General features: G+C 35.4%; 1 protein-coding gene across 3 annotated transcripts; it reads right to left on the bottom strand.

The window, feature by feature from the left end:
* Positions 1 to 430: 430 nt before the first annotated feature.
* Positions 431 to 27,693, bottom strand: GIN1 (gypsy retrotransposon integrase 1). Of its 3 annotated transcripts, none has more exons than XM_032403916.1 (8): positions 27,622 to 27,693; positions 18,895 to 19,040; positions 16,857 to 17,050; positions 14,439 to 14,744; positions 9,532 to 9,723; positions 9,257 to 9,433; positions 8,478 to 8,763; positions 1,173 to 1,863 (listed from the first exon to the last, which is right to left on the bottom strand). In XM_032403916.1, the coding sequence occupies exons 2-8, from the start codon at positions 19,034 to 19,036 to the stop codon at positions 1,589 to 1,591; spliced, it is 1,572 nt and encodes a 523-aa protein (XP_032259807.1). In that variant the 5' UTR covers positions 19,037 to 19,040; positions 27,622 to 27,693; the 3' UTR covers positions 1,173 to 1,588. The 3 variants fall into 3 exon arrangements, with proteins under 3 accessions (XP_032259809.1, XP_032259807.1, XP_032259808.1); XM_032403917.1 differs by lacking the exon at positions 1,173 to 1,863 and adding an exon at positions 4,847 to 5,949; XM_032403918.1 differs by lacking the exons at positions 18,895 to 19,040; positions 27,622 to 27,693 and having other exon boundaries at positions 431 to 1,863; positions 16,861 to 16,940.
* Positions 27,694 to 27,714: the final 21 nt, after the last annotated feature.

Below are 27,714 nucleotides of genomic sequence, written 5' to 3'. Positions count from 1 at the left end.
CACAAACTGGGTTGCTTATAAAAAAGGTTCAGTTCTGGAAGCTACAAATCTGAGATGAAGATGTTGACAGGGATGGTTCCTTCTGAGGGCTGTAGGAAGAATCCATTCTGTGCCTCTTCCTTAGTTCCAGGTGGTTTGACAGTAATCGTTGGCATTCCTTGGCTTGTAGAAGAATAACCCCAATCCCTGCCTTCCCCTTCACATGGTATTGTCCTTGAGTCTATGTCCAAATTTCTTCCTTTTATAAGGACACCAGTCATATTAGATTAGGACCCCATTCTACTCCAATATGACCTCATCTTAACTAATGTTTACACCTGTAATAACCTTATTTCCAAATGAAGTTACATTCTGAAGTACTAGAGTTTAGGACTTCAACACAGGTGTCTGGAGGTGCACAATTCAATCCGTAGCAGTATTCAAAGCCCTCCACAAGGTTTCCTACTTCCCTTTTCAGCTCTATTTTCCCATACCTTACTACTTCACCTTACACCTGAGCCACTGCAGACAACAAAAAGCTTTCTGTGAATCACTACAGTATTTTTGTCTCTGTTCATTTTTCTTCCTCTAATTCTTTTGTACCCTCTCATCACATCCTGTGCATTCTTCAAGGTCAAACTCAAATGATCCTTTTAAGCATAAATCTAAGTTTTCTATTTAGAAGTAACTTCCTTTTTTTTGACTCCCTAGGTGTATTATTTGTACTTCTCTAATGGAATTTAGCGTGTAATTTGTAACTTGTGTTATACATGGCTTATATGGTCTATAATCCTTACCAGACTGTAAGCCCCTGATGAAGATAAGACACACATCTAACTCATCCTTTAACTTTCCCACAGTATCAAAGTGCTTTATAACAAATACTTGTTGAATAAAGTTATAAATATCATAGAGCTTATAGTTTAAAATCTGATAGTACTTATTTTATTAGTATTTACTCAAGACTACAGAAAAAAAAATTTTATTAATGGGTGCTTTTGACTTTAATACATGTTATGGAAATGCACAAATGTTTTCAAACCAATATACAGATTCAAATACGAATTCTGAGCCTAGAAGGTGAAATTATCAATGTCCTATAAGAGCCCATTAAACAACCCTAAATTCTTTCCTACAATAGTATTTTTAAAAGTTCCAATGACACAAACAAGTTTCACTTAATTCATTGTTATAGTTGAATAAATATTTATTAATCCCATTCTAGGCAGTTCAAACTTATTTTTTAAAGAGGAGAAATACTCCCCCCCAAATTAAACTAAAAACATGGTACCAATACCAGAGAAAGATCTGATACTCTTGAGCTGGAATTTAGTTTCCTTCCTAAGAAGCAATCATGCTTTGCCTAGTCTATTTTCATAAGAAAAAGTGAATTCCATATATTATATGCTTCCTTTGCCTTTACATATATGTACTGACGTTCAAACATGACACAAGTTTAGATAAATTAATAGTTATAAAATAAACCTTCAGGATTTAGTCATTCAGAGCGTGTTAAGACACTTCTATACAACTTTTTTTAAATGGAAAAGATAAAGATTCAAGGAGTTACACTTTCTAAACAAGCACTTTACATGAATTTTGGTATTTACTAACTTAAGTACTCAAGGACTTGGTTTGAAGAGTCCAACAGACTGAAAGTCTGCTTTTCAAGAGTACTATGATCTTCTATCAATGGAGAGATTTTGGCATTTCTAAATTCTAATAGTTCACGATCTTTGCTTGATGTTAGTAATTCATTATCGACTACGCCAATAGTTGCATCTTCTACCAGAATATTTGCTTGGTATGCTCCAACTGGAATTTCAGGCAATCCAATGTAGTCATGATCTGCCACTACTGAACCTTGTAAGAGATAAAGACTGTCTGAAAGAAGAAACATCGTAAGTTCACCTTTTAGAATTACAATTAAACATCATTTTAAAATTAAACAATGTTAAATGAGGACAAAATCCAAAGTAATAAAAACTAACTCTAAGATTAACTTCTGGTGGGTTCTCCTATCTACTAAATAAATATACATGTCAAAGGATGAAAAAATGATACATACATTTGACAGTTCATATATATAGAATTCAGGAAAGACCAAAGATTTTAAAAGAGCCAACTCTGGGGCGCCTGGGTGGCTCAGCTGGTTAAGCGGCTGCCTTCGGCTCGGGTCATGATCTCAGGGTCCTGGGATCGAGCCCCGCATCAGGCTCCCTGCTCCGCCTCAGTGGGAGGCCTGCTTCTCCCTCTCCCACTCCCCCCGCTGGTATTCTCTCTCTCACTGTCTCTCTGTCAAATAAATAAAATCTTTAAAAATAAATAAATAAAAGAACCAACTTTTCCTGTTCCCTTGATCTGTCTTTGGCAGGTATGTGTGAGGGGGTAGAAGCAGCTGAAGATTATGGTAAAGATTAAAAGCAAAGTTATAAAACTCTATTTTTGATGATGACAGGCTTAACATACTTTTGCAAGGCACTTCTGAGTCAATTAATGGGATATTGAAAGATACTTAACAAATTAAATCCTTATTGTAACTTTAATCTTCATAGAATCCATATTAGGATAATGTCAAGTTGTTGATAATTAGGACAATAATATTGAGTTGTTTATAATATGAAATTAATGAAATGAATGAATGAAATGAAATGAATTTAATGAAATCTTCACTAAAATGAAGATGAAGTTATTAGCATCAGGCTTATATGTAAGTAGGCAGTTTAAAATGCTTAGCTTATTTAAGTCTAATTTAATACCAAAATGCTCATGAACTTCTAAGGTGGAGCTAAATTCATACTGAAATACTGACAAAGAATTTCCCTTTAATTCTATTTTTTTTTCCTTTAATTCTATTTTGAGCAAATTTATCATCACTATCAGGAAAAAAATGCTTAATATGAATGTTAAACAGGTGGCAAAGCAGTAGCATCTTTATAAAAAAAGGTTAATGTATATAAAAGGATTCCTCCCTACGTGGTATTTTAATTCATTACAACAAGGAACTCTTCCACCATAGATGATTAACTTCCTGGACCCCTGCCTTCTCCTTCTGGATTTTCTCCCAAAACATTAATGATTCTCTTTAAGATTTTAATAGCTCAAAGAGCCCTCAAATTTTAAGTTCAAGAAATAGCAAAAGGAAGATTAATTGCCCATTAGATCAGAAATCAAGGGAAGTTTCTCAGAGCAGATAAATTTCCTAATAAACCCTGGAACACGATCCTATTCTACCCATTCTCGTACTAATATGTGAAAAGCTTACTGAACCTATTCCAATCCCATAAGTTTACACACTTAAGAACTTTTGATTTAAAAACTTAAAAAGATCAAAGCCATGCTGCTCTCTACCCACAGATGGCCTAAGTGGACTTGAGTTTGTATGGGCATTTAGTTTTGTACATTTTGTTCTTCATTAGGCAAAGTATACTTGGTATTTTAGTTTTGAGAGGTTTTTCCAAGTTTTACCCCACCAATTCTTATTCATGCAAAAGTAGTAATTAGATTGAAAAAGATGGTAAGATATACATATTTATGATGAAAACAAAAGTATGGATAATTGATTTTTATATGTTAGCATGGGATGAATTACTGGACAAGAGAACAATTCTGAAAGATAAAAGCGAAATCATACAACTCATGAGAAGTGTTATTGCCCAAGAGCAGCAAGAAGGAGCAAAAACATGACCAATGCATTTGAAACACTTTTAGAATGTGTTGCAGGAGGTTCAACATCAAATTTCACTCTTAGGTTCGTAATACTGGAGAAAGCTAGACACTAATATGTAAGAGAACTTTAAAAGGTTAGGTATGGGGGAGCCTGGGTGGCTCAGTTGGTTAAGCAACTGCCTTTGGCTCAGTTCATGATCCTGGAGTCCTGGGATCGAGTCCCACATCGGGCTCTCTGCTCAGCGGGGAGTCTGCTTTTCCCTCTGATCCTCCCCCCTCATGCTCTCTGTCTCCCATTCTCTCTCTCAGATAAATAAATAAAATCTTTTAAAAAAAAAAAAAAAAGGTTAGGTATGATAAAAGTATTGCTAATGAAATTTTTCAAATAAGCCATGGGAATTCCATATTTCAAGGCTTGCACAATGCTGCAAAGTATCGGTGACCATAGATTTAAGGTATTTCCAAAGATCCTTACAAAAATCTTTGATGAAGGAAGTTTCCAGTCTCAAAAATTATTTTCCATACAGATAAAGCAAGTCTCTTTTAGAAAAGTATGTCCAGTAAATATGTATCAATAGGGAAATATGCATAGACATAAAGCTCTTAGAAGTTGCCACTTTGATGTCCTGGAAATGCATTCACAGACCTTGAGCTTTAGCACCTCTTAGTTACACTAGACTCTGAAACAAATGGACTTTATCAACCTCACTTGTTTGTAAGAGGAGAGCTTCTATGTGTCATATATCTATATATATGTATATGTCTTTATATAATACACATACTTTCTCTTCTAAATGAGTGATAAATTTTAATGTACCTATTTAAAAAAAAGGTACCTATTGTAATAAAACTGTAGAGAACAAGAACTATACCTGGCAAATTCCACACAAATCACTTTATATGCAATGGAAAATTACTCTGGAGATTTCAAGCCTTGTTTGTGTAGGAAAAAAGCCCCCAAATTCTCATTCATTCAGAAAGGTCAAATGTGTTTCAACTCCTGCTATGGTCTAAATCTACTGGAGCCAACAGAAATGCTCTTTAACAACAAAACAAATTAACAAAAATTACCAGAAAAGAGACTTTTGAGACGCTACACATATGATTAAATAATAATCAGATACACTAGGTTATATCAAATATATTATTAAAATTATTTTCACATATTTCTTTGTAATTTAACATGGCTACTAGAAAACTTAAAATTGTATTACTACATAATTTTTATATTTTATATATATCTATTGGTCAGTACTGATGTAGGATAATCCTGAATTAGGGATATGAAAAAGAACAAGATAAATATTGCCCCCGAGAGAGAGGTAAACATACCATATTAAAGCATTTTTCTATTCAGTCATATTACATAATAAGCTTATTTTTTTCATTCTATTAATTTAATTATCATTATAACATTTGTTTGATGAAAGCATTATTTCAGTTTTGACCAGACTGAATAATTAAGTCTTTAGGTTTTTACAAACGAAGGTAAGGTGTTATCAGCCGTTCTGACTTACTTTTCCTTATGTAGTTTTAAGGAGTAAAAAAATGAAATTAAGAAATAAATTTTTTTAATTTCTCTAAGGAGAAAAATAAGTTAAAATTAAAGTCTCAGAAAAGTCAGAGTGATTTGGATTAATTTATTTCATCAAACATAAAGAAAAGTACACGGTTTTTGAATACTAAATTTTCTTATTCTGAAAACAGGTGACCAGACTAATTCTATATATAGCCTGATAATCCTAGAACTATTAGAATGTATTGCCACACTAGTATACCGCCCTTTCTTATGATAAAGCAACAAATAACTGTAATTTGATAGTACATAATTGTCACTATAATAGATAACCAACACTAACAAAAGAGAACTGAATGACTCTCAGTTTAAAGATTATACAACTAAGAGTCCAAAGGGAGGCTCTTTGTTAATAAAGTAAAAATCATGGGCTTAATAATAAAGAACTAAGATTTGTTTTGTTTCATGAATGTAGACCATAACTGTGGTAGGGAGAATAATGGGCCCCTAAAGATGTCCATGTACTAAAACTCCCTGGAAATGCATTACCTTACATGACAAAGGAGAATTAGAGAAGTGATGGAATAAGGTTGATAACCAGCTGACCCTAAAATAGGGAGATTATCCTGCATTATCCAGGTGGGTCCAACAACAAGGGTCCTTAACTGTAGAAGGGGGAAGAAGAGAAGGCTGCAGTGACTTGTGATGTGAGGAGGACTCTACCTGTCATTGCTGGCTTTGAAGACAGAGGCAGGAGACCACAAGCCAAGCAGTGTGGGCAGCCCCTAAAAGTTGGAAAAGGCAAGGAAACAGGTTCTTTTTTAGGGCCTCCAGAAAGGAACACAGCCCTACCAATGCCTGATTTTAGCTCAGTAAGACCTATCTATGTTGGAATTCTAAGCCATAGAACTGTAAGACCTGTTTTAAACCATTAAATTTATGATAATTTGTTATGGTATCAATAGAAAACTTATAAAATAATGAAAACCATCTCAGAAACTGTGAAGGGCAATCAGCAGACAGAAATCTATCACAACTCCTATCCAAAATAAAACAATAAAACTACTCAAAATCTATATTGGATAGAATAATGAGTCAGTAATATTTTTCTTTTCAGAGGGGAACATTATGATTACAAAGAGATATGATGGTATGTCCTAAAACCTACTAAAATAATTAGTCTTGAAAAAGTACCTGGCATTGAACGACACAAAATGACATAGGCCTGCTTAAAATAGCAGAGAGAAATATTGTAGACCTAGTACTGAATGTGCTCCCTCTAAGTTATGTTCTAGATAAGACTGGGTAAGTGGTTGGCAACAGAAGCTTATCTGCTTTGGACAGTGAGTCTTTAAAACAGCTACGAGATCTCACAGCTGGTAAGAGTAGCAATGACAAGCACAGACAGACAAATTCATCGTTCTTTGGCTACACCTCTTCCAAATTTACGTCCCATGAAAGAACAGGATTTAAGACATTCAAAGGCATTTAGTTTGCTTTACACTTTGTTCAAGGACTCTTTAAAATCAGCTTCTGAGGCAAAGATTTACAGGATAATATGTGATACTGAAGAAAAAGATGGCAGAAATCACATTTATTTTGAATTTCTCCGAAGAAAAGAAACACAAAATAAGGAACAAATAGTAATCAAGAACGAGATTCCAGGATGGCCAGGTCACACTTCCTTTGGTTAACAAGAAAAAACAATTTTACCCATCTACCTCAGTTTCTTACATGTACTGGTACTAATATTATAATTTCCTTTATATTACTGGAAGAAATATGTGCAGAGAATTCAAGCATGAGGGAAAAATTAGACTTCCTCTGTTTAGAAACTGTTCTACTCAATTGGATTCTGAAATATGCAGGAGTAGCAAAATGTTTGGCCTCCTTTCTGAGAAAGTCTTTGGGAAGAGCAAATTGCAAAATGTTGAAGTAAACCCTGATACAGCAACATTCTAAATGTAAATTTTGTATTAATTAAGGAAGGCTAACACATTAGAAGGCAGTGATCCTGAATGCTGAGGTTAGGGAGAAAATCTTGCTAAAGAAAGGACAACATGTACCTGTATAATCTTTTTCTCTTCTACTTAACTTACGTAAGACAGAAACCATAAAGGGTAGCTCAGGACTGAGAAGAAGTACAAGGAATGAAAGTGCCGATCTTCCAACAGAGAGAATGAAGGCACTGCGAGCTTTCAGAACTAGAACAGTCCAAGGTAAGTTTGCTAATAGAGCAATCAGGCTGTCACAAGCAGAAGGAAAGGTAGGAAGAGTTTTTAACTTGAGAGTTTTGATCCAGATCAGAAGCAACGTTGAGCTATTTACTGCAGCCCCCAAGGGCCTTTTTATCCTAAGAAAATAAGGTAAGTGTAAATATTGTTACTGTTGCTCTTGTAATATTTACTTATGCCTGTTAAATAACTCAGTGGTGTAAAAATGTACTAAATTCATCTTCCACTAATTGTTACTCATATTCAAATATTATTGATGCTTTATTTTTCTTTATAGGAAAAGCAAAATTAACTGGCTGAGGTACCAATTCACTCCCTCTCAGTTATCCACCCCAGAGAAACTCTAGGGATCAGTTACAATAGGACAGAATAAAACAGTCTCCATTAAGTGGGATTTAATCTGAAAGCCATAGCAAAATGTCATTTATCTCTTAATCTCTGCAAGAAAGGGTTAAAGAAATCAGGATATCCTTCTGACTGTTCAAAACCACATGTGGGGGCAAGTATAATCTTGTTCAGGCTATTGCCTCTTCTTATAGCACCTTACAGCATTCTGGTTACACCACACCCCACACCCTCCCCTGCATCTATCATGACCTGACTATGACATAACACCAAAAATTAATCACTTTTTTTAAAGTTCCCTAGTATATTTATCTCACAACAGAATTCTGGATAGTATGTTTGGTTTTGGTATCATTTATCTTAGTTGGTATTTTCTCAAGTTAAACCGAGACACAAAGTGACAAAATATTGTGAAAGTGAAAATCGAGAAGATGTAATTATTCCTTCTGTCAAACAGGTCTAGTATCTCCTACATGAACTGTGGGGTAAATGTGTGAAAAGTACCCTAGAAATCAGAATAAGATCTCTTACAAGCCTGACAGTTGCAGAAGAGTCATTCTAATAAAACAGAATACCTGAGATCTAAAATTATACCACATTTTATAAAAATGAGAAGGGAAAAGAAAACCTAACTAAAAGAAGGGGTTTTGGCTGGGTTGGGGGTGGATTCTTATATTATTTTTAACTTCCCTCCTCATTCACGGAAAGTAAAAATGTAAAGAAATGATGCTTACCTTGTTCACTGGACTCTCTTACATAGGGCTTAAGGTGGGACATTTTGATAGGTCTTTTAAGTCGAGTCCCAGTGTTGTCTCTCAGAACAGCACATCCACTTTCTGTAATATAGTCTATGACACAAGGTCCAACCCATTCAGACTGGAAACGACCGTCCTTCCACCAATTTTTCCTTTGTCTTAAAACTTCATGACCCACTTTTAAACGAAATGGATTTAATTGCTTTGGTTTCTTTTTAACAATGATTTTGCTTTTATTCAGTTCATCAGGATTGTTGTTCTCCATCTACAAGAGCATAATAAAAGAGAGAACAAAGGGATGAAAGAGCTGTAGTTTCTTGAAGGTAAATGCAGATAGTAACAAGATGGTTACTTATTGAGATACTAATACAAAGCAAAAATGAATCCCATTTAATCCTGAAAGTAATATTTCAAAACTAGTATCATTACCCCAACTTTACAAAGAAGTTAAATGGAGAAAGGTTAAGTAATTGGCCCAAATCAAACAACTGGAAAGCAACAAAATCAGGAATATGAATTCAGCTCTACTTGATTGCAAAGAACAAAGTTTTCCCATTACTGTCTCTCAGAATTTTAGAGCTAATAAGCACACTGCATAATCAAAACAAAAGCAGAATTTAACAGAAAAAAATTTGGCTTTAGTATATCATATGTATACCATATGTGTGTGTGCATCTGTGTGTGTGTGTGCATGCTGAAAATTTTAAAATTACTTCATGGATTTTTAGATTATAGAGTTTTCTATTAAACAGAATCACCTGTCCTGCTGAAGTTGTCTTATTCTCCATTATTTTATCAGCTTCTTTAATTGCACCTAAAATTTTGGCAAACATACTTGTATCATCACCATCCACTTCATGAAGAACATCTGAAGTCTCAGGCATATAAGGACTGCGATTAAACATTTGAAAATACGGTGTATTTTTAGGAGGTTCCTATTTTAAGGAAAATGGAAAATGATCTGTAATAAATTATTTATGTAGCCAAGAAACAGTCATAATTCAAAAGTACAGAATTATAAAAAGACACATACCAAGTGAGTTACATTGAAGGCAAATGAAATGGCTGATAGGTGATCATCCCAGTTGTTTGGGTGGTCAGCACAGTGTTTAGAAAGAAATGCTTTGATTGTGCTAGGTGTACTTTCAGTTGGATTAAAAGTTTGAGAGGTATAAGAAATTACAATTTGCTTTGTGCCAAACAATCCACACAGTTCAACATTGATCTGAAAAAATATATAAAAGTTGACTTTAAAATTCGTATTTTAAATGAGATCAGGACTTGAGCTTGACTGAAAGGTTTCAAAAGAATCTGAATCTTGCCTTTTTCATTGAACCATACCCATTCTATATAAAAACATACATACCGTATTTTGCAATTACCATTTATTGAGTCCTTACTATCTACTGGTCAATACACGAGACGTTTTACATTACTGTCGTTATACCTTACAACAATCATGAATTCTCATTAACCCCATTTTAAAGATAAGAAGCTTTGGGAGGTTAAGTGCCTTGCCAAACATACCTATACAGCAAGGAAATGGAAGAACAGAATTTAACACTAACTCTGAGTTCATATAACGTTTTAATTCAGCAGACAATTTCTCAAATAAACACTAGGTCACATAATCCAGTTAATAGTTACATGACTTTGGCAGGTAACTAAACTTCTGTGTACTCAGTTTCCTATCTGTAAAATGAGGAAGATCCTACCAAGAACCCTTTTGAGAATTATATGAGTAGATGTTTGTAAAGTACCTAAAACAGTTATTGGCAAGTATTAAACACTTTATAACTTATAATGTTACTATTATTGTTGTGGTTATATTTATTATCTGCAGGGCCTAAAAAAAGTCAAAATGAGTTTAGAAAACTTCAAACAGTAAGCCTGTAAAATGTAAAATAACTTATTTTTCCCACCTTATGCCTCAGATTATTTTTTATTATTATTTTTAACTGGGTAAACTTTTGGTTAATAAACTTGTCTTTTAAAAGATTGTATTCTTATTGCCTAATTGTAAGAAGACAAGTAGTATCACAGTAACTAAAAAGGTAAAGCTAATAAAAAACCTACCAAAACCAAAACCACATTTCCCAAGCTTCCTTGTAAGAAAGGAGTAGTCATGTGATATAGTTTTGGTCAAAAAGATGTAAGTGGAAGTTATTGGGCTTTTAAAAGTTGTTGGGTAGACTCAGCTGCTACTAGGTATTTTTATCTATTGTCCTCCCCATTCTTTCTGTCTGAAATATAGATTTTTGTGGCATGGGCTCTGGCAGCCATATTGTGAACCTAAGACTGAGAGTCACATCTCAAAGATGGTGGAAGAGAAAACTAGAAGCATGGGTTCCCAAAGACATTCAGGTTACTCTTCCAACCTTGGACAGCCTGGCCTTCTTTTACCTTTTGGAGTTTATATATTGGGCACGAGAGGAGTTCTCTTACTTGCAGCTAATACAGTTCCTAGCTGATATATGTACTAATTTAGGCTGCCACCTTTGAAACTTAAAAAAAAAAAGATTTATTTATTTATTTGAGAGAGAGAGCACGAGTTGGGGAGGGGAAGGGAGCAGAGGAAGAGGGAGAGAATCCCAAGCAGACTCAGTGCTGAGCGCAGAGCCTGACGTGTCCCATGACCATGAGATCAGGACCTGAGCTGAAACCAAGAGCAGGATGCTTAACTGCGCCACCGAGGCACCCCTTCTTTTAATCTTTTAACTCAAAAGTAGTTAAAGAGATATCTTTAAAAAAAAAAAAAAAAAAAAGGGAAAAAAAGAAATCCTAGAGGGGCACCTGGCTGGCTCAGTGGGTAGAGCATGTGACTCTTGATCTTCAGGTTGTAAGTTCAAGCCCCACATTGGATATAGAGATTACTTAAAAATAAAATCTTTAAAAAAAAAAAAAGAGAGAGAAATCTCAGATAATTGGTATCATTTGAGTCAGCCTCAATCTGAGGTCTTAATCAATGCTTTTAAATGACTGAGCTCTGGAAAAGGGTCAAACAACTTCTTTGTTTCAAGAGGTTGTTGCCTAGGAATGATTCAGTGAATTCATTTGTGGGATGCCAGCCTGATATCCTAACCCCAGAGCCTTTTTTTCTCCTATCAAACCAGACATTCTATTAGTTGTTACAATTTTGGTTTTCCATAAGACCTATTTTTAAAATCAAAGAAGCAGATTTTCCTTTGGAAACATTTATTTTCTTTCCTTTAGAGTTTTACAAAAAGTCTGTGACTTTATTGAAACATCTATATTTTCATCCAACTGTGTTTGTAATACACAAACTGTATGCATCCACATTGTAATATTCTAATCTTATTTCAACACTTCAGCAGTGTTTGGTACGTTTTTGCTGACAAAATAAAACATATCATTTTGTCACCATTATGCTAATATTTAAGCCATTTACATGACAGCAAAAAGAACAAATTTTCTCAATCATCTGTGATTTTTAGTTTTTTTGCTATTAAACTTCACAAAAGAGGCTTATAAACATTTACTGTTACCTTTGGTAAAATTTCCAAAGTCCTGGATTATCACATGACTTTAAACATAACTGGAAAAACTGGTGATTCATAATAGCTTCAAACTGTCATTATTTTTATCTCTAAGCACTTTATGTACTTAGGGTGAGGCTTTTCATTAGATATGGTGGAAGCAAATCAGTATTTCAAATCAGTTTCTTGATATTTTGAATTTTGGTGACCAATTTCCTATCAGATCTAATTAGTTCATACTTGTTTTCATCTCATTAAAGTTTCTATAAAAGAACTAGTACCAGAAGTTAAGTAGAAGTGTCAGCTCTATCATTTTCTTGTGGTTGATAGGTAATTGCATTATTAGTATTACCTTGTTCTCACTGTAAGAAACTTAAGCCACATGACTATTCCATGAGGAGTAGTTTGGTCAAAACTAGATGATATTCAGAAACGCAATTACTACTGAAAACCAAGAATGAGCAAGGGAACTACTATAAACCTCTTTTATGTTGTGGATTCTTACTCTTTTCTCAAGATACCTTCATATACCATGTGTGATGTACAATCATCTGCCTTGTCGATCCGGGATGCTATTAATCATCTCTACACATTATTAGCAAAACTTCCTTTCTTTCTTATTTATTAGATAAAAAAGAAATATAAGCAGAAGTTCTAACATTGTTATCCCATAAACTGGATTGTTTCATACACCTCATTTTGACCATTGCTGTGTCAGTAATAGCAGGCAAGATTATGTGATAGTTACAAAACACATTCAAGTCTCAGCTTTAATGCAACAACTTTACTGCTTGCTCCTATGAACTTGGCTATGGGTCAGGGTGTCTCTTCAAGGCAACTATTCTTGACTACGTGCCTCAGCAATCCTAGATGAGAGAAATTCCACCACCCTATAATGTAGTATCTGGAATGTTCAGTCAATTCCCCAGAAAAAAAATTAAGTATTATTACTATTTCTTTCAGATAAGTTAAAATGGTCTTAATTTGCAGTACTCATTCCTATTTAATTTGAACACTTTTCCACGTTTGTTATTTATTTTTTACAGATTTACTTATTTGGCGGGGGGGGAGCGTGCCGTATGTGCGAATGCATGGGAGCCGGAGGGAGGAACAGAGAGGGAGAGGGACAAGCAGACTCCGTGCTGAGCACAGAGCCAACATGGGGCTCAAACCCAGGACCCTGAGATCATGACCTGAGTGAAATCAAGAGTCAAACACTTAATCAACTGAACCACTCAGGAGCTAGGAACTTGGGGATTTTGGGAGGGTTTCCATCATTCCCTGATACAGATGGCTCACAGTGCTTAAACTATACAAACAAGGTAGTTTATGCTGAACACCTTTTTTCCTTTAGGAATCTAGGATTCTGGTACAAGCCAGGCAGAGGGTGCCTTTGTGACCGGCTCCCAGTAAAAATCCTAGGCACTGAGGGGCGCCTAAGTGGCTGTCGGTTAAGCATCTGCCTTCGGCTCAGGTCGTAATCTTGGGGTCCTAGGATCGAGCCCCACATTGGGCGATCTGCTCAGTGAGGAGTGTGCTTCTCCCTCTCACTTTCCCTCTGCACTCTCCCTCTCTCTCTCTCTCAAATAATAATAATAATAAAAGATTAACCTTAAAAAAAAAAAATCCTAGGCACTGTGTCTCTAATGAGCTTCCCTGGTAGATAACATTTTACATGTGTTTGCTATAACTCCTTGTTAACAGAATTAAACATGTCTGGCTGTGTCTGATTTTTTTCTTATACCAGTACTGTTTAATTATGAAAATTTAAAAATATGCCTTAAGTGTCATAGTCACTATTCCTTTTTTAGAACTTTCATATATATTCTTGCTTGCATATTCTTTCAAGTTAACTTTAATCTGGAAAAAGATGAGGGCAAGAAATAAGCTCCCTCCTTATTAATGCTGATTAGAAATTAATTACATAAATTAATTTTGATTTGGGAAAAAATCAATACCTTTCAATATTGAATATTCTCACTCATAAACATGATATATTTCTCCATTTAGTCAATTCTCCCTCTATATGTCAATCATAGAATTTTTTTTTTAAGATTTTATTTTTAAGTAATCTCTACACCCAACGTGGGGCTTGAACTTACAACCCCGAGATCAAGAGTCACATGCTCTACCCACTGAACCAGCCAGGGGCCCCCAATCACAGAATTTTTAAGCTAGAAGTAAACAAGGATTATTTGGTCCAACTTCCTCATTTTAGTTTTAGGAAACCTGAAGACAGATTTACAATTACTTAGGTGCACAATTAACACAAAAATCCTGGTCTCTTAGTTTCCAGTCCAGCTACCTTTGTGCTATACAATATTAAACTTCTATACCTGTAGCAATTTATATAAACTTACTAAGAACCCTATAATGCACAGGTGTGCCAGGCATTGAAGGTAAGTAAAATATGCTCTTAGACCTAACTAATTATTTGTCTTACCTCATGAATGAACTCTTCTCTTTGGTCCATTATTATTTTCTGAGGCGGTCCATATAAGAAAAATATATTGATAATAGCTTTAGAAATTTCTGATGCTGAAACATCACAGAGAGGCAAAATCACAACCCATTTTGTGAACAAATCTGTCATGATTATGGTATAAACATGACTTCTGTTGCTTGCATGAAATGGGCCCATCAGATCAACAGTAACTATACTCCATGGATTCTCCACCTTGAGAAGGTGCTGTTTAGGTGCTAGAATAACTGTATTTTTTGCCACTTGGCAATGCTGACAAGCATATACCTATAAAACAGGCACACAGTAAGAAAAAAGATATATAGATGTTAATATATTCAACATAATAAAAGCAGTCTTATAAATATGAAGTTTTTATTAAAATTGTTAATAGTTACTTTGTGTTTCGAAGGAGAAACTTTTAGACTATTCTCAGAATAGAATAAAACCTTCTGTTCAGAAAAACAAGCAAATATGACTTGCTATTACAATCCACTGACTACTTTAAGGGGTCTTATTCACATAGAACATAATTCTAGTTTACAGTCAACAAATATTATGTAAATAAATCTTAAAACCAATTTCTTACATCAAATTTGTTATATTTTTAAGTCAGTATCTGAATACACAATAATTTCTATAAGTAAAAGATTTTTTCTTTTAAAGTTATCATTCCTTTTTTTTTAAATTTTATTTTATTATGTTATGTTAGTCACCATACATTACATCATTAGTTTCTGATGTAGTGTTCCATGATTCATTGTTTGCAAATAACACCCAGTGCTCCATTCAATACGTGCCCTCCTTAACACCCATCACTGGGCTAACCCATCCCCCACCCCCCTCCCCTCTAGAACCCTCAGTTTGTTTCTCAGAGTCCATAGTCTCTCATGGTTTGTCTCCCCCTCCTATTCCCCCCCTTCATTTTTCCCTTCCTACTATCTTTTTTTTTTTTTTTTAACATATAATGTATTATTTGTTTCAGAGGTACAGGTCTGTGATTCATCAGTTATCATTCTAATAAATTCATTCACTGATCTATTTCAATAGTATTTATTAAAACATAATTTTATTAAAAAAATACTTACAGATGCCAGAAATTCCTCAAGGCCCAGGAAAATAGAACAAAAATAAAGCCCATGCTGCCATGGAGCTTTTAATGTGAGTGGGATAAGAACTGATTAACATATGGATGGTGCCAATGCTCAACATATTTCTAGAATTCCACTTTGGAAACCACTTTCAAACCAACTTGTGAACAAAATTTTATAAACTCTCTTTGCATTAGTTACTTTTAATCCAAAGTTTTATTGTCCAATTTATCTATTAGCTTTCATCATAAATAACCTCTATTTCTAAAAATCATATCCATTCTCAAATGATAAAGATTTGACAAAGATCAAAGGAATGTGTGGCAGGTTCTAAAGGCAAATACAAATATTGAGGTATTGCAATACATGCACAGACTACAAACTGATAACTTACAAATGATATTTAAACGTTGGTTTAATTCTTTATACCTGAAATGACAATCTTTTGATAAACTATTATAATTATTAAAAGGATTCTCACATAGATACCAAGTCATATAGAGTACACTAGAAAGAGTAGGGATCAGATGATCTACCAGTAAGAATACCTGAATTCCTAGATGAATATCCTATAAGAAGCTGAAGGTTGAAATAAGTTATAAAGTTACAAAACTCAGCCTAATTTCATCATTTTTACAACTTGATTTTGCCTTTAGTTGGTTTTGGGTCTCTGCCATATTTGACATTTTTTACATCAAGATGAGATATGCACAAAAGAAGAGAGCACACACTGGACCTGACCTATGAACAGATTCTCCTCTCAAGAAAAGATTATATGACTGCCATCAAAGAGGTAATCATTTAGTCAAAGGAATTTCAGCCCCATTTGAATTCTGTGATACCTAAGAGTTCAATGATGAAAATCTGTTTATAAATAACCTATCTAAATATGGTATTTTTCAAATATTTAAATAATGTTTTAGTTCAAATTATACTTTAGTGATTTTAAAGAAGAATTCTGAAAAACTGATTTCTTTTTTTTCTTTTCTTAGAGAAGGAGGGGGGAGGGGAAGAGGGAGAGAGAGAATCTTAAGCAGGCTTCATGCCCAGTGCGGAGCCCCAAGTGGGCTGGGATCATGACCTAAGCTGAAATCAAGAGTCAGGCGCTTAACCGACTGAGCGACCCAGGCGCCCCAAAGGAGAATTCTGATGGGAAGTAAAACTCCTTTTAAATGTTTTTGTACAAACACCACCCATACAAAAAGTACTTAACAAGAGGTAATACCCAGAGTAAAGCTGGAGCAATAATGAATTTTGGATATCTACTACAAAGGTATTATTTAAAATATTCTTAATATATAAGCCATACCCACTGTTTGACATCATTGGTCACAGAAGTCCAGTAATAATTGGATTCCACTAGAGTAAGGGTCCTGGATATGCCATGATGAGCTCCAGTGTCATTTTCATGGCATTCTCTTAAGACTTTCTTTTTTTCTTCTTCTGAAACAATTACCAAACGATTTTGTTTTCTGTCTTTTCCAACATAAAACAGCTTTTTTTCTGGAATAAATAATAACAAAAAGACATGACTGCAATTTTTAGAGATCAGTATAATTTTAAGATAATCTAATCAAAGCCTTATCATCAAACCATTATGGTTTTTAAAAATCTTTTTCCCTCTAAGATAGAATATTTATTTGTAACGCATCCATACAACCTGAAAGGTCCTCAGCTGTTATGATTACTTGATATGTAGGAGGATCACTAGTTGCTATAATTTTGTAGCTATCTATATCAGTGGAGCTAGTTTGTTCACCAAAACATGTGATAACTACAGGAGTATGAAATTATCTTTCTATGGGAGTACTCAAACTGGAAAAATACTTGCAGGCATCTCCTAAAAATGGCATGAATTACAGATGAATTATGTACAGATAAGCAACTTCTGGAACAGAATTTTCCAAAATAGTGTTTCACCATAACTTACATTTTTGTAAGCAACCACACTGTTAAGTTTTTCTAGATTTGAACAGGAGGTGAGATTTGTAAAGCAGGAAAGTAAGAGAACCTTAATCCTTAAGACAGTTCTCTGTTTTCCTTTGGAGGGCACCTGAGAAGAATCCACAGCTGGAAAGCAACTGAGGTAGGGAAAGAAGCACCATCTTTCCAGTGGATGAGGTAGCTATTCAAACTCTAAAATATAGCACTAAGTTATGAATGTGTTTAATTAAGTATATGCTGAGTGAAACATTCCTTCCTTGAATTAGAAGGTAAGCAACTTAAGGGCAGGAACCTTATGTACCTTATTCATCAGAGTATTAGGCCTAAAATGTGACTGACACACAGTAGGAACTTGGAAAACATTTGTTGCATAAATGTTTAAATAAATAAATGAATGAATGAATCATAACTTTACTAAGAGGTAATAGGTGTACTTATGAAGTATAAAGGAGTTATAGGAAGGGGTATACACAGAGAGATATGAGGAGGTATTTATATATTATTTTAAAGGTTTCTTGAATGCTTTTCAGGAAGCATGATTTTATACCCAGAGGCAAAACTCCCATTAATTAATAGCACCAACATTCATTTAGTTGTCTGGTGATCTAACTTCTGGCTTATTTCATCACAAACTTCTCTTCCCTTTTAAGGAAGAGGAGAAAGAAGGAAAAATTACCATAATCTTTCAACATAAATTTTCTATTGCCTTTCAAATATTTAATCCATTCAGGGAGATTAGGTATCCAAAAATGAATGTGATCCTGAAAATATCTGATGGCGGGGAGACCACAGAAATAAATATGGTAAAAAGTTAACATCAACATTTTCGTATCAGCATCAAATAAGCTCTTCATCGATAGTGACATAAGTGCTAGAAAATGCCATTAAAGTAGGAACTACCTGAGGAAAAGAGCATGAGAGGTTAATTTAGGTGAGTGTTTTTTTTTTTTTTCATGGTATCATTTTCTGTCTATGATTTAAAATGCCCTTTTCATGCTTACTGGCATTCAGTTAGCTTCACTGTGATTTTTATTTTGCTTTTGACTGAGTGGCATCATCAATTACACCAGTAATTGTTAAGCAACAACAAGTTACCGCAGAAAATTCTCAGTATTCCACAAAGAACACATGGAAAAGCATCTATATTAACTCTACACTTGGGGCATAAAGGTTAACTTTGTTTCTTTTCTTTCTTTCTTTTTTTTTTTTTTAGAGAGAGAGAGAGGGGGGGTGGGGAGAGGGGGGGAGGTTAGTGGGAGAGGGAGAGAGAATCTTAAACAGGCTCTACACCCAGCCCAGAGCCCGACACCCGGCTCCATCTCAGGACCCTGAGATCATGACCTGAGCCAAAATCAAGAGTCGGATGCTTAACCAACTGCGCCACCCAGGCGCCCCAGTGTTACCTTTGAAGATAAATTTTTTTGCTGCTCTTCTTATGCCACTTCTTTCACTTGGTAGTGTAGTTGGATGATATTCACCAGTTCGTTTATAATATGCAATCTGTTTAAGATGAAGGTCACCATTTTTTCCACTACGGACCATCATGAAACTAGGTAAAAGATATTTAAAGATATAATTTAAATGATAAGCTCATTCAGTTGCTATTTCAGTTCAGGCTTCTGTCATATTTCTGCTTACATATCAATTGAACATTCCCAGAATATTATCTGTGATGGAGATAAATATAGTACAGAAAAGGAACTGTGTGATGTATATGAACTAAAATATTCAAAAGCTATTTTTGAGATATATCATGACACATTATCTTGTCTCTTTCCATGTGAAAAGAAATGCTGAAAATTTTCCACATACTGGGAAAAAACAAAATAAATAATTACACTTTAAAAAGTTTTGCTTAAAGTCTCTCACTACCATCAGTTGAAATGTTACTTACATAGAATGGTTCTGTTATGTGACATTTAAATACATGGTAGGTTATAAAGGGGAGAAATAGTTTTTTTTCCTTCCAAATACATTCATGGTCATTGCAAAATGCAAAAAAAAAAAAAAAAAGTCCAAGTAATTTATGAAAAAGATCTATTTTAGAAATGTTTAAACGATAAATGACAGAGATGATATTTAGCTATACTAGATCTCATATACTCTTCTAAGTTGCTTTTTCTTGAATAGAAATGATTTTTGGTCCTGTACATATTTTCTCTATATTATAAAGAAAACTCTGGCCGCATTGGCGAAAACAAAACAAAATAAAATTTGTCTATTTTAGACCATAAATTATATGGGAAACCATTAAGTTAAAAAGAAAAAAAGCCCCTTTCATTCATATTTTTAGGTGAAAGAAACTATTCTGTGCAGATTATTCTGTTTGCCACCACCCCCACCCATACAGATCAATTTTTGGCCTTTCTTTCCCTGCTACTGTGCCCTAGGAGACTGACCCTTGAAAACTACATTTATAGTTTTCTGATTAGGCTTGTCCAGTGGGAGGTACCAGGAAGCAAATCAGAATGCAGAAGAGGTCAGGATATTTATTTCCCAGGTCCTTCCTTAATTGAGGCTGCAACCCTCTACAACTACAGCTCCTCTTGAGTAGCCCATCTTCCATGTCTCTAGTTTCTCACTGGAAGTTTATAACATCATTTCTTCTTTTTGCTAATTCAAGGGCACTATTCCATCATTATTCCCTACTGTTACTAATCTCCAGGGACCACGTTGATTTCTTTGACCCCGTTCTTTGGTCTTTAAATAGGAACTTAATTTTCTTCAAATTTCCAGGGAATGTATCTTCTGTTTCCTTTTTTTTTTTTTCTTTTTTTAAGATTTTATTTATGAGAGAGAGCGAGAGAGAGCATGAGCAGGGGGGTGGGGGTGGAGAGGGAGAATCAGTCTCCCCACTGGGCAGGGAGCCCAACTCACGATCCCGGAACCCTGGGATCATGACCTGAGCCGAAGGCAGATGCTTAACTGACAGAGCCACCCAGGTGTCCCTATCCCCTATCTTCTGTTTCCTACCAGGACTCTGACCCAAATGCTTAAAATTTTTAATTTCTAAAAACAATATTGATGTTTACTGATCACTAGAAGATCTAGGGATGAGGCTACAAGAGAGTATTACTGCAGAGGGAATGTTAGAATAAAAAAGAATAGACTGTGCCTAGGAACCTATGGCTTAAATAGCCTATTAAGTCTCTTCCCCTATGATACAGCACTTTCCACATTCAATAACCATCTTTCTGATCTTTTTATAATTTCCAGTGAGGATATCAGTACATTTATAATATCTCTTGGGTCAGCACAGTGTAAGCTATTTTATGGGATATATAAAGATCTCTTAAACAGGACACAAAAAACACTATTCTTAGAAGAAGAAAAATTATAACAAATTGTACTTCATCAAAATCACAACCTATTCAAGAGACCTCTTTAAGGAAAGGAAAAGGTAATCACAGACTGGCAGAAGATATCTTTAATATATATATATATCTAACAAAGGACTCATACGCAGCATATATAAACAACTACAAATCAAAAAGAAAATGATAAAAACCCAACTTAAAAAATGGGAGTAAAATCTTACATGGCACTTCAAAAAAAAAAAAAAAAAATACCCAAATGGTTAATAAGTAAGTGAAAATCAACATCATTACTCCAAAAAGCAAATTAAAAAGTCATAAGTTTCGTAACTGCACCCTATCAAAAAGGGTAAAATTAAAAACACAGACAACGCCAGCTGTAAGGACGGGTAACAAATGAAACACACATGGTGGGAGTGCAAAAGGCTACAGCTACCTTGGAAAATTGAGTTTCTTCTAACTAAACACTTGTCTACCCTAAGGACTTGACAAATCTACTTTCAAGTTTATACCTCAGTGAAATGAATACATGACTATCAAAAGATGTGTACAAAAATGTTCACAGATTTTTTGTAGTCATAATAACCCCCAACTGGAAATAGTAAAGGCATCGGGAGATTTTACTATGTATATACTCAGTCCTTGTCCTGTGGCCCTGTTTTCAAGTTCCATGATGCTCTACCTCTTAGTTCTTTTCAAACTGTCTTTGGTGAAGTACACCATTCCCCCTGACCCCCACCACCCACCCAATCTGTCACAGAAGACCTCTTGATGGCTTTACTTTAATGTCATCTTCATTATGGCTTTTCCCCTGCCAAATGATTCTATGGCAAACTTCCACACTTCATCAATTTTCATTTTAGGAAAACTTGTGTGGTACCAAGTAGGGAATACAGACTGTACACTACCTAACCATTGCCTGCCTGTCACTCTAGCTCTGTATTAAACCTCCTCAACTCTTAAAACAAACCAACAAGCAAAAATCGTTTATCCTATTTTCAACTCCAGGGTACACTGACTCAAGCTCTTCCAAGTCCAAGGGAGAGAAAGAACTGTCCTTTCTCATTTCTTTTTTAAGATTTTATTTATTTATTTGACAGAGAGAGACACAGCGAGAGAGGGAACACAAGCAGGGGGAGTGGGAGAGGGAGAAGCAGGCTTCCTGCTGAGCAGGGAGCCCGACTCGGGGCTCGATCCCAGGACCCTGGGATCATGACCCGAGCCGAAGACAGACGCTTAACGACTGAGCCACCCAGGCGCCCCTCTCATTTTATTTCTTAAAGATTTTATCTTTAAGTAATCTCTACACCCAACATGGGACTGAAACCCACAACACCCAGATCAAGAGTCACAAGCCCCACTCACAGAGCCAGCCAGGCACCCTGCCATTTCTCATTTTAGATTAAATCACTAGGGTCTATATTCTGTAAAATATATGACCCCAAATTATTATTTTCTGTGAATGGCTTTTGGAGCCAACAATGTTCTAAACCATCTAAAAGAAAACCTTGAAACATCAAATCCTAGACTGCAGCTGAGCATGGTTATCTGGAGGAAGAAGTGATTTAACAAATAAGATAAAATCCTTTATTGCCTCCCTTTCAGAGATCAGTAAAGATTGCAAAACCTGAAGGACCTTAAAAAGACAAGGCTGTTTCAGGCCTATAAAAAGCCTCCAGGAGCAAAACACTAAACTCTTACACCTTAGACAAAATATAGGTCCCATAACACATAGGGGTATGGGTAATTGCTACTGGTAGAAAAAACCTGGCTATTGGACAACATGAATGTCTCCCTAAACCACACTGATGTCCATTATTTTGTCCTTATACTTAAAAACTTCTGTCTTTTAAGTTCCCCCAACTGCCCCCTCCAATTCTCTAGGGTGTCTTAGTCCATTTGGGGTGCTATAACAATACACCATAGACTGGGTTGCTTATTAACAACAAACATTTATTTCTCACAGTTCTAGAGGTAAAAAGTCCAAACACAAGCTGGCAGATTCACTGTCTGGTCAAAGTTTGCTTCCTGGTTCATAGATTACCTCTTTGCTTTGTCTTCACATAACAGAAGGTGCCGGAGAGCTCTCTGACCTCTCTTTTAAAAGGGCACTAATTCCGGGGCGCCTGGGTGGCTCAGTCGGTTAAGTATCTGACTCTTGATCTCAGCTAAGGTCTTGATCTCAGGGCTGTGAGTTCAAGCCTCACATTGGGCTCCATGATGGGAATGGAGACTACTTTAAAAAACAACAATGAAGGGCGCTAATTCCATTCTTGACAGCTCCATCCTCATGACCTCATCACTTTTCAAAGGCATCACCTCTAAATACCATCACACTGGTGGTTATGATTTCAACATACAGATTTGTGGGGGGGTGTGTGTGTGAGGGGAGGGACACACAAACATTCAGTCTATAGCACTGGGGATACCAGAAAACCTTTTCTCTAATTACTGAATATAAGATGAAGCCCTCAGTACATTCAAGAATCTGTGCTATTAGGATACTCTTGGCTGTCCTACCCAAAATACATGAACGAAGATTCATGTTCAGTAAAGTCTATTCACTGAAATTAACCTCTCCACTTTCAAACCCTTAACTTTTAAAGAACTGAAAATACATCAAAATAGAATAATTCACTCTCCTCAGAGCAAGCCCATAGTACAAAAGGTCAAGGAGTAGAAGAAATCAATAAACAACATTTTGGAGACTGAGTTCTTTGAGGTTTTTGGCTTTTTGTTTTTGTTTTTTCTTTTTTTGGTCATCATTAAGGTAGAGTGGACTCTTCTAATGGTGGAAGACATAAAAATCAGAAAATTTCTACATATTTTCATATTTCACAAGTGTGTTATATAAGGATCAGCTGTCTTAGTAAAGAAGAGAACATTAAAGGGGTGATCATTTGTTTGACACAGTTACCTTGAATCTTAATTTAAACTATTCACTGTCCTAAGCACATTTTTATCTTCCAAATGAATTATTAGAGTAGACACTATTAGACTGCTCCTGGCCATCTCCACTGCTTACAGACAAAGTCTGAACTACTTAGCCAAGCCTCTACAACCTGGCACTAAACAAGCCTTACAGTTTCTCCTCTCTCTTCTTTATATACCTTTGCCCACATCCCAACCATTCTCTGTACCTTGGTTTATGTCACCATTTCCCCTATGAATGGTTTATCCTTCCAATTCTATCTTATCAAATCTTTTTTTAAAAAGATTTTATTTATTTATGAGAGAGAGAGAAGCAGACTCCCTGCTGAGCAGGAAGCCCAACTCGGGGCTCAATCCCAGGACTCAGCTATCATGACCTGAGTAGAAGGCAGACGCTTAAGCAACTGAGCCACCCAGACGCCCCTATCTGATTAAGTCTTAACCAGTTTTCAAAATAAATCTCTAGCGCCTCACTGAAGCAAGCCTTCCATGATATCTGAATCTGAAGTGATCTCAACCTCTCCTGACTTTCTCTGTACCGTTGTAGAACTTCCTATGTTTTACTCTCTACTACAGTTAGGCCTTTCATCCATATAACTTTTTATTTGTTCATTCATTTACCAAGTCCTTAAATCCTTATATGCACTAGGTTATGGGAATACAAAGTTAAATAAAAAAAAAAAATCAAAAATCTTTTGTTCTTTCATTTTTTTAAAAGATTTATTTATTTATTTGAGACAGAGAGGGAGAGCAGGAGCGGGGGGTGGGGAGGGGCAGAGGGAAAGACTCTCAAGCAGAAACCCCCTCAGCATGAAGCCCATTGCTGGGGCTTGATCTCATGACTCCGAGATCATGACCTGAGCTGAAATCAAGAGTCAGATGCTTAATCAACTGCACCACCCAGGCACCCCCAAAAACTTTTGTTCTTTTAAAGGCAATTTTATTTTATTTTATTTTATTTTTTTTATTTATTTGAGAGAGAGAGAATGAGAGACAGAGAGCATGAGAGGGAGGAGGGTCAGAGGGAGAAGCAGACTCCCTGCCGAGCAGGGAGCCCGATGCGGGACTCGATCCCAGGACTCCAGGATCATGACCTGAGCCGAAGGCAGTTGCTTAACCAACTGAGCCACCCAGGCGCCCTAAAGGCAATTTTAAGAAAGTGAAAAGAACAATCACAGCTGGAAGAAAATGTCTGCAGTACACAAATATAATAAAAAACTTGTTTTCAGAACTTTAAAGAACTTTTTATGCTAAATGAAAAAAGTCAGACACAAAAGGCTACACACTATAGGCTATTATTTAAATGACATCTGAAAAAGCCAAAACTACAGGGACAGGGAACAATTTCTTTTAATTAAAGGAGAATTTTTTAATTAACTGCAAAGGCAATTTTTAAGAATTGCAAACATTTATACAATGCTTTACTGTGATGATCCTCACAACATCCTATGAAGTATGCACTAGCTGTATATCCACTTTATAAGAAAATAGAGTTTCAGAGAGATTACCCAATTTGCTCAAAGCAACACAGTGAGTGGAGGCACTGACATCCGAGCCTTGTTTTCTGCTGCTTCAAATTTTGTTGGCTTTTCCCCCTGCTACACTAATAACTTCATTATTGTCAACCTCAGACTTCATAATACTTGGTTGAGGCCTCTGCTAGTTAAGTTATAAAATGATTTTGTAATTAATAATTCAGCTTACGTATGAGAAGTGACAAAGTTATTAATTTTTAATGTTTACATCATTTCACATAATTTGGGACACAGTGGACATTCACATATTTGTGAATGAGCAAAGAATTATTTGCCTTTTTTCATAGGAAAGATAGCAGTGAATTAAAAAAAAGAGCATGTTTCAAACGTAATTGCTATTTCACTTAGGAAAACATTACTTCACTTATATATATATACATATATATATATATATATATATATGGCACTATAAGTAGGGTGTGTCTAAGAAGTCATGGCTTTTAGGAGTCAAAATTTCTGGTGTATGAGTTACTTAAGCTTCAGTATCCACATTTGAAAAAAGAAAATAATACTTATCCCTCCTTTTCCATAAATATCAGGATCAATGAGATTAAGGATTTGAAAAGTCTTTTGCAAATGGTAATTCAATATATAATTACTGTTAAAATATTTAGTTATTGTTATCATTCATATCAAGCTGTTCAAAGTAATAGAAAACACTTTCCTTTCTCAAAACCTTTATCTACAAGGAAAAAGATTTTAAAATCTCATTTTCACTAATGGTGATTAATGTTTTATGGTAATGTTTATGTTTTACTGCTAACCAGGAAACCCAGAAGACTCAAGAGTTGTATACTTTATAATGAGTTTATAGTCTAATGTGGTTCAGAAGCTTAAATACATAAGAAAAATCAGTTCACAAAAAGGAAAATCATCCTCCAAATCAAAAATTGGCTGCTAATATTTGGCATTTATATACGGGAATAATTTAAAGAACCAGTAGTTTTTTTTTTTTCAAAATACACTCACCATTTGATCCCTAAAAACCATCTGAGTAGTATGAGAAAAAAGCTTTAAGCTGTAATATTAGAACAAACATAAATAAAATATCTTCCTATAACCAAATATTAAACAAAAGTATTATTTACAAGGGAGAATTAAGTGACTTATGTTACCAAAATGAAGATTAAGCCTTCTTTAAATAGTTCTTATTTTTAAGAATTTGTGTTAAAATAAGTACTTGTGTATTAAAATATGTAGGGATGAGAAGACGAGGTGAAGGTGGCTGATTACAACTTCTAATTTTGCAAGAGGAACTGTCAGGTTCAAATTTAGTTGAACTTTAACACTAGGTCCCTAATACAACGTCAAATAAAATCAATAAGTATTGTGTAAATATTTATTACTTAATTCATTTAATTTTATCTTGTGTATGCAAAAAGTAAGGCAGTTAAGTATCACTTTAAATAAAAGGAGAATTGGACAAAACCCATCAAGGCCAACAACTCTCCAAAAAGTTGTAATATGCATGTGTTCCTGCTTAAAAACTTAAATTTTGCAATATTTCAATAGACATATTAATTTGTGATCAGAATTTTTACTTCTGAATTAGTCTACTTTAATCTCTGAAAAAAAGAAGAGCACAATTTTATGTAATGTCTAAAACCGGGAAATCTAATTACACCAGAACACTTCTAATCGGCTTCACTTCAACCTACAAATTCGCTTAACAAAAATGCCTTCATCTCCATACGCATACATATAAAGCCACATATGATACATGAATTTCCATTTTGAAAATGATTTCTCTACTTTGGCTCAGAAACGCTCATTTAAGGAAAAACCACACTGAGGTAGTGTTCTTTTCCTTTAAAACTACCGGACAAGGTTCTCCCTTGAACTCGCGATTCTCCCCGCCACAGGCGGTTTTAATTTGGGGCAAAAGGGTAATATTCTAGATTAAATGACAACTATGGTAAAGTAAGTGGGAGAATTCTTTAACGTCGGCCAACTGCGGCGGTCAACTTTTGAACCTGCTCGCGGTCTCGGACGCTACTTTAACGATCAGAGAGCATTTCCAGGGAGTTTTAATGGCTCGTTAATCAACTCTTAAGGGCAAGGTCCAGCTAAACAGCATGATCAGGAAAACGATCTCAAGTAAAACTCGGTTACACAGACTAAGCACCTCCCCACGCCCGACTACAGAACTCGCCCCTTTTCGACTCAGCTGGCGCGGGACACCGCAACGCCCAAGCAAGGCCCTCTCGCCCCAAGAGCGCCTGCGCAATCTCCACAGTCAATTAAAACCGTCCTTAAACTAGTCGATGCAATAGTTTTGAAATTACTGTCAGGTGATGCCTTACTTTAAAAATCACTAGATATAACAAAGCATACCGGAACGACCACTCACCGAAAGTGGTCCTAAACGCAAACGACAAGGTCTAAGCTTCTCGCGACTTATCTGGTGCTGCCGGAAACGGAACTACCGGTGTCTTCAAGAGGG

Source organism: Phoca vitulina, unplaced genomic scaffold, assembly GCF_004348235.1.
Source record: "Phoca vitulina isolate PV1807 unplaced genomic scaffold, GSC_HSeal_1.0 scaffold6, whole genome shotgun sequence".
NCBI lineage: Eukaryota > Metazoa > Chordata > Mammalia > Carnivora > Phocidae > Phoca > Phoca vitulina.
Note: the sequence above shows the minus strand (reverse complement) of the source record. Positions and strands in the feature narration are given on the sequence as shown.

Coding starts and splice junctions, on each gene's coding strand:
- GIN1 (XM_032403916.1), bottom strand. CDS start 19,036: ATGATGGTCCGTAGTGGAAAAAATGGTGACCTTCATCTTAAACAGATT. Junction 17,051..18,894: donor AAAAAAATTTATCTTCAAAG/GTAACACTGGGG, acceptor TATTTATTCCAG/AAAAAAAGCTGTTTTATGTT. Junction 9,724..14,438: donor GAGAAGAGTTCATTCATGAG/GTAAGACAAATA, acceptor ATATTTTTTCAG/ATCAATGTTGAACTGTGTGG.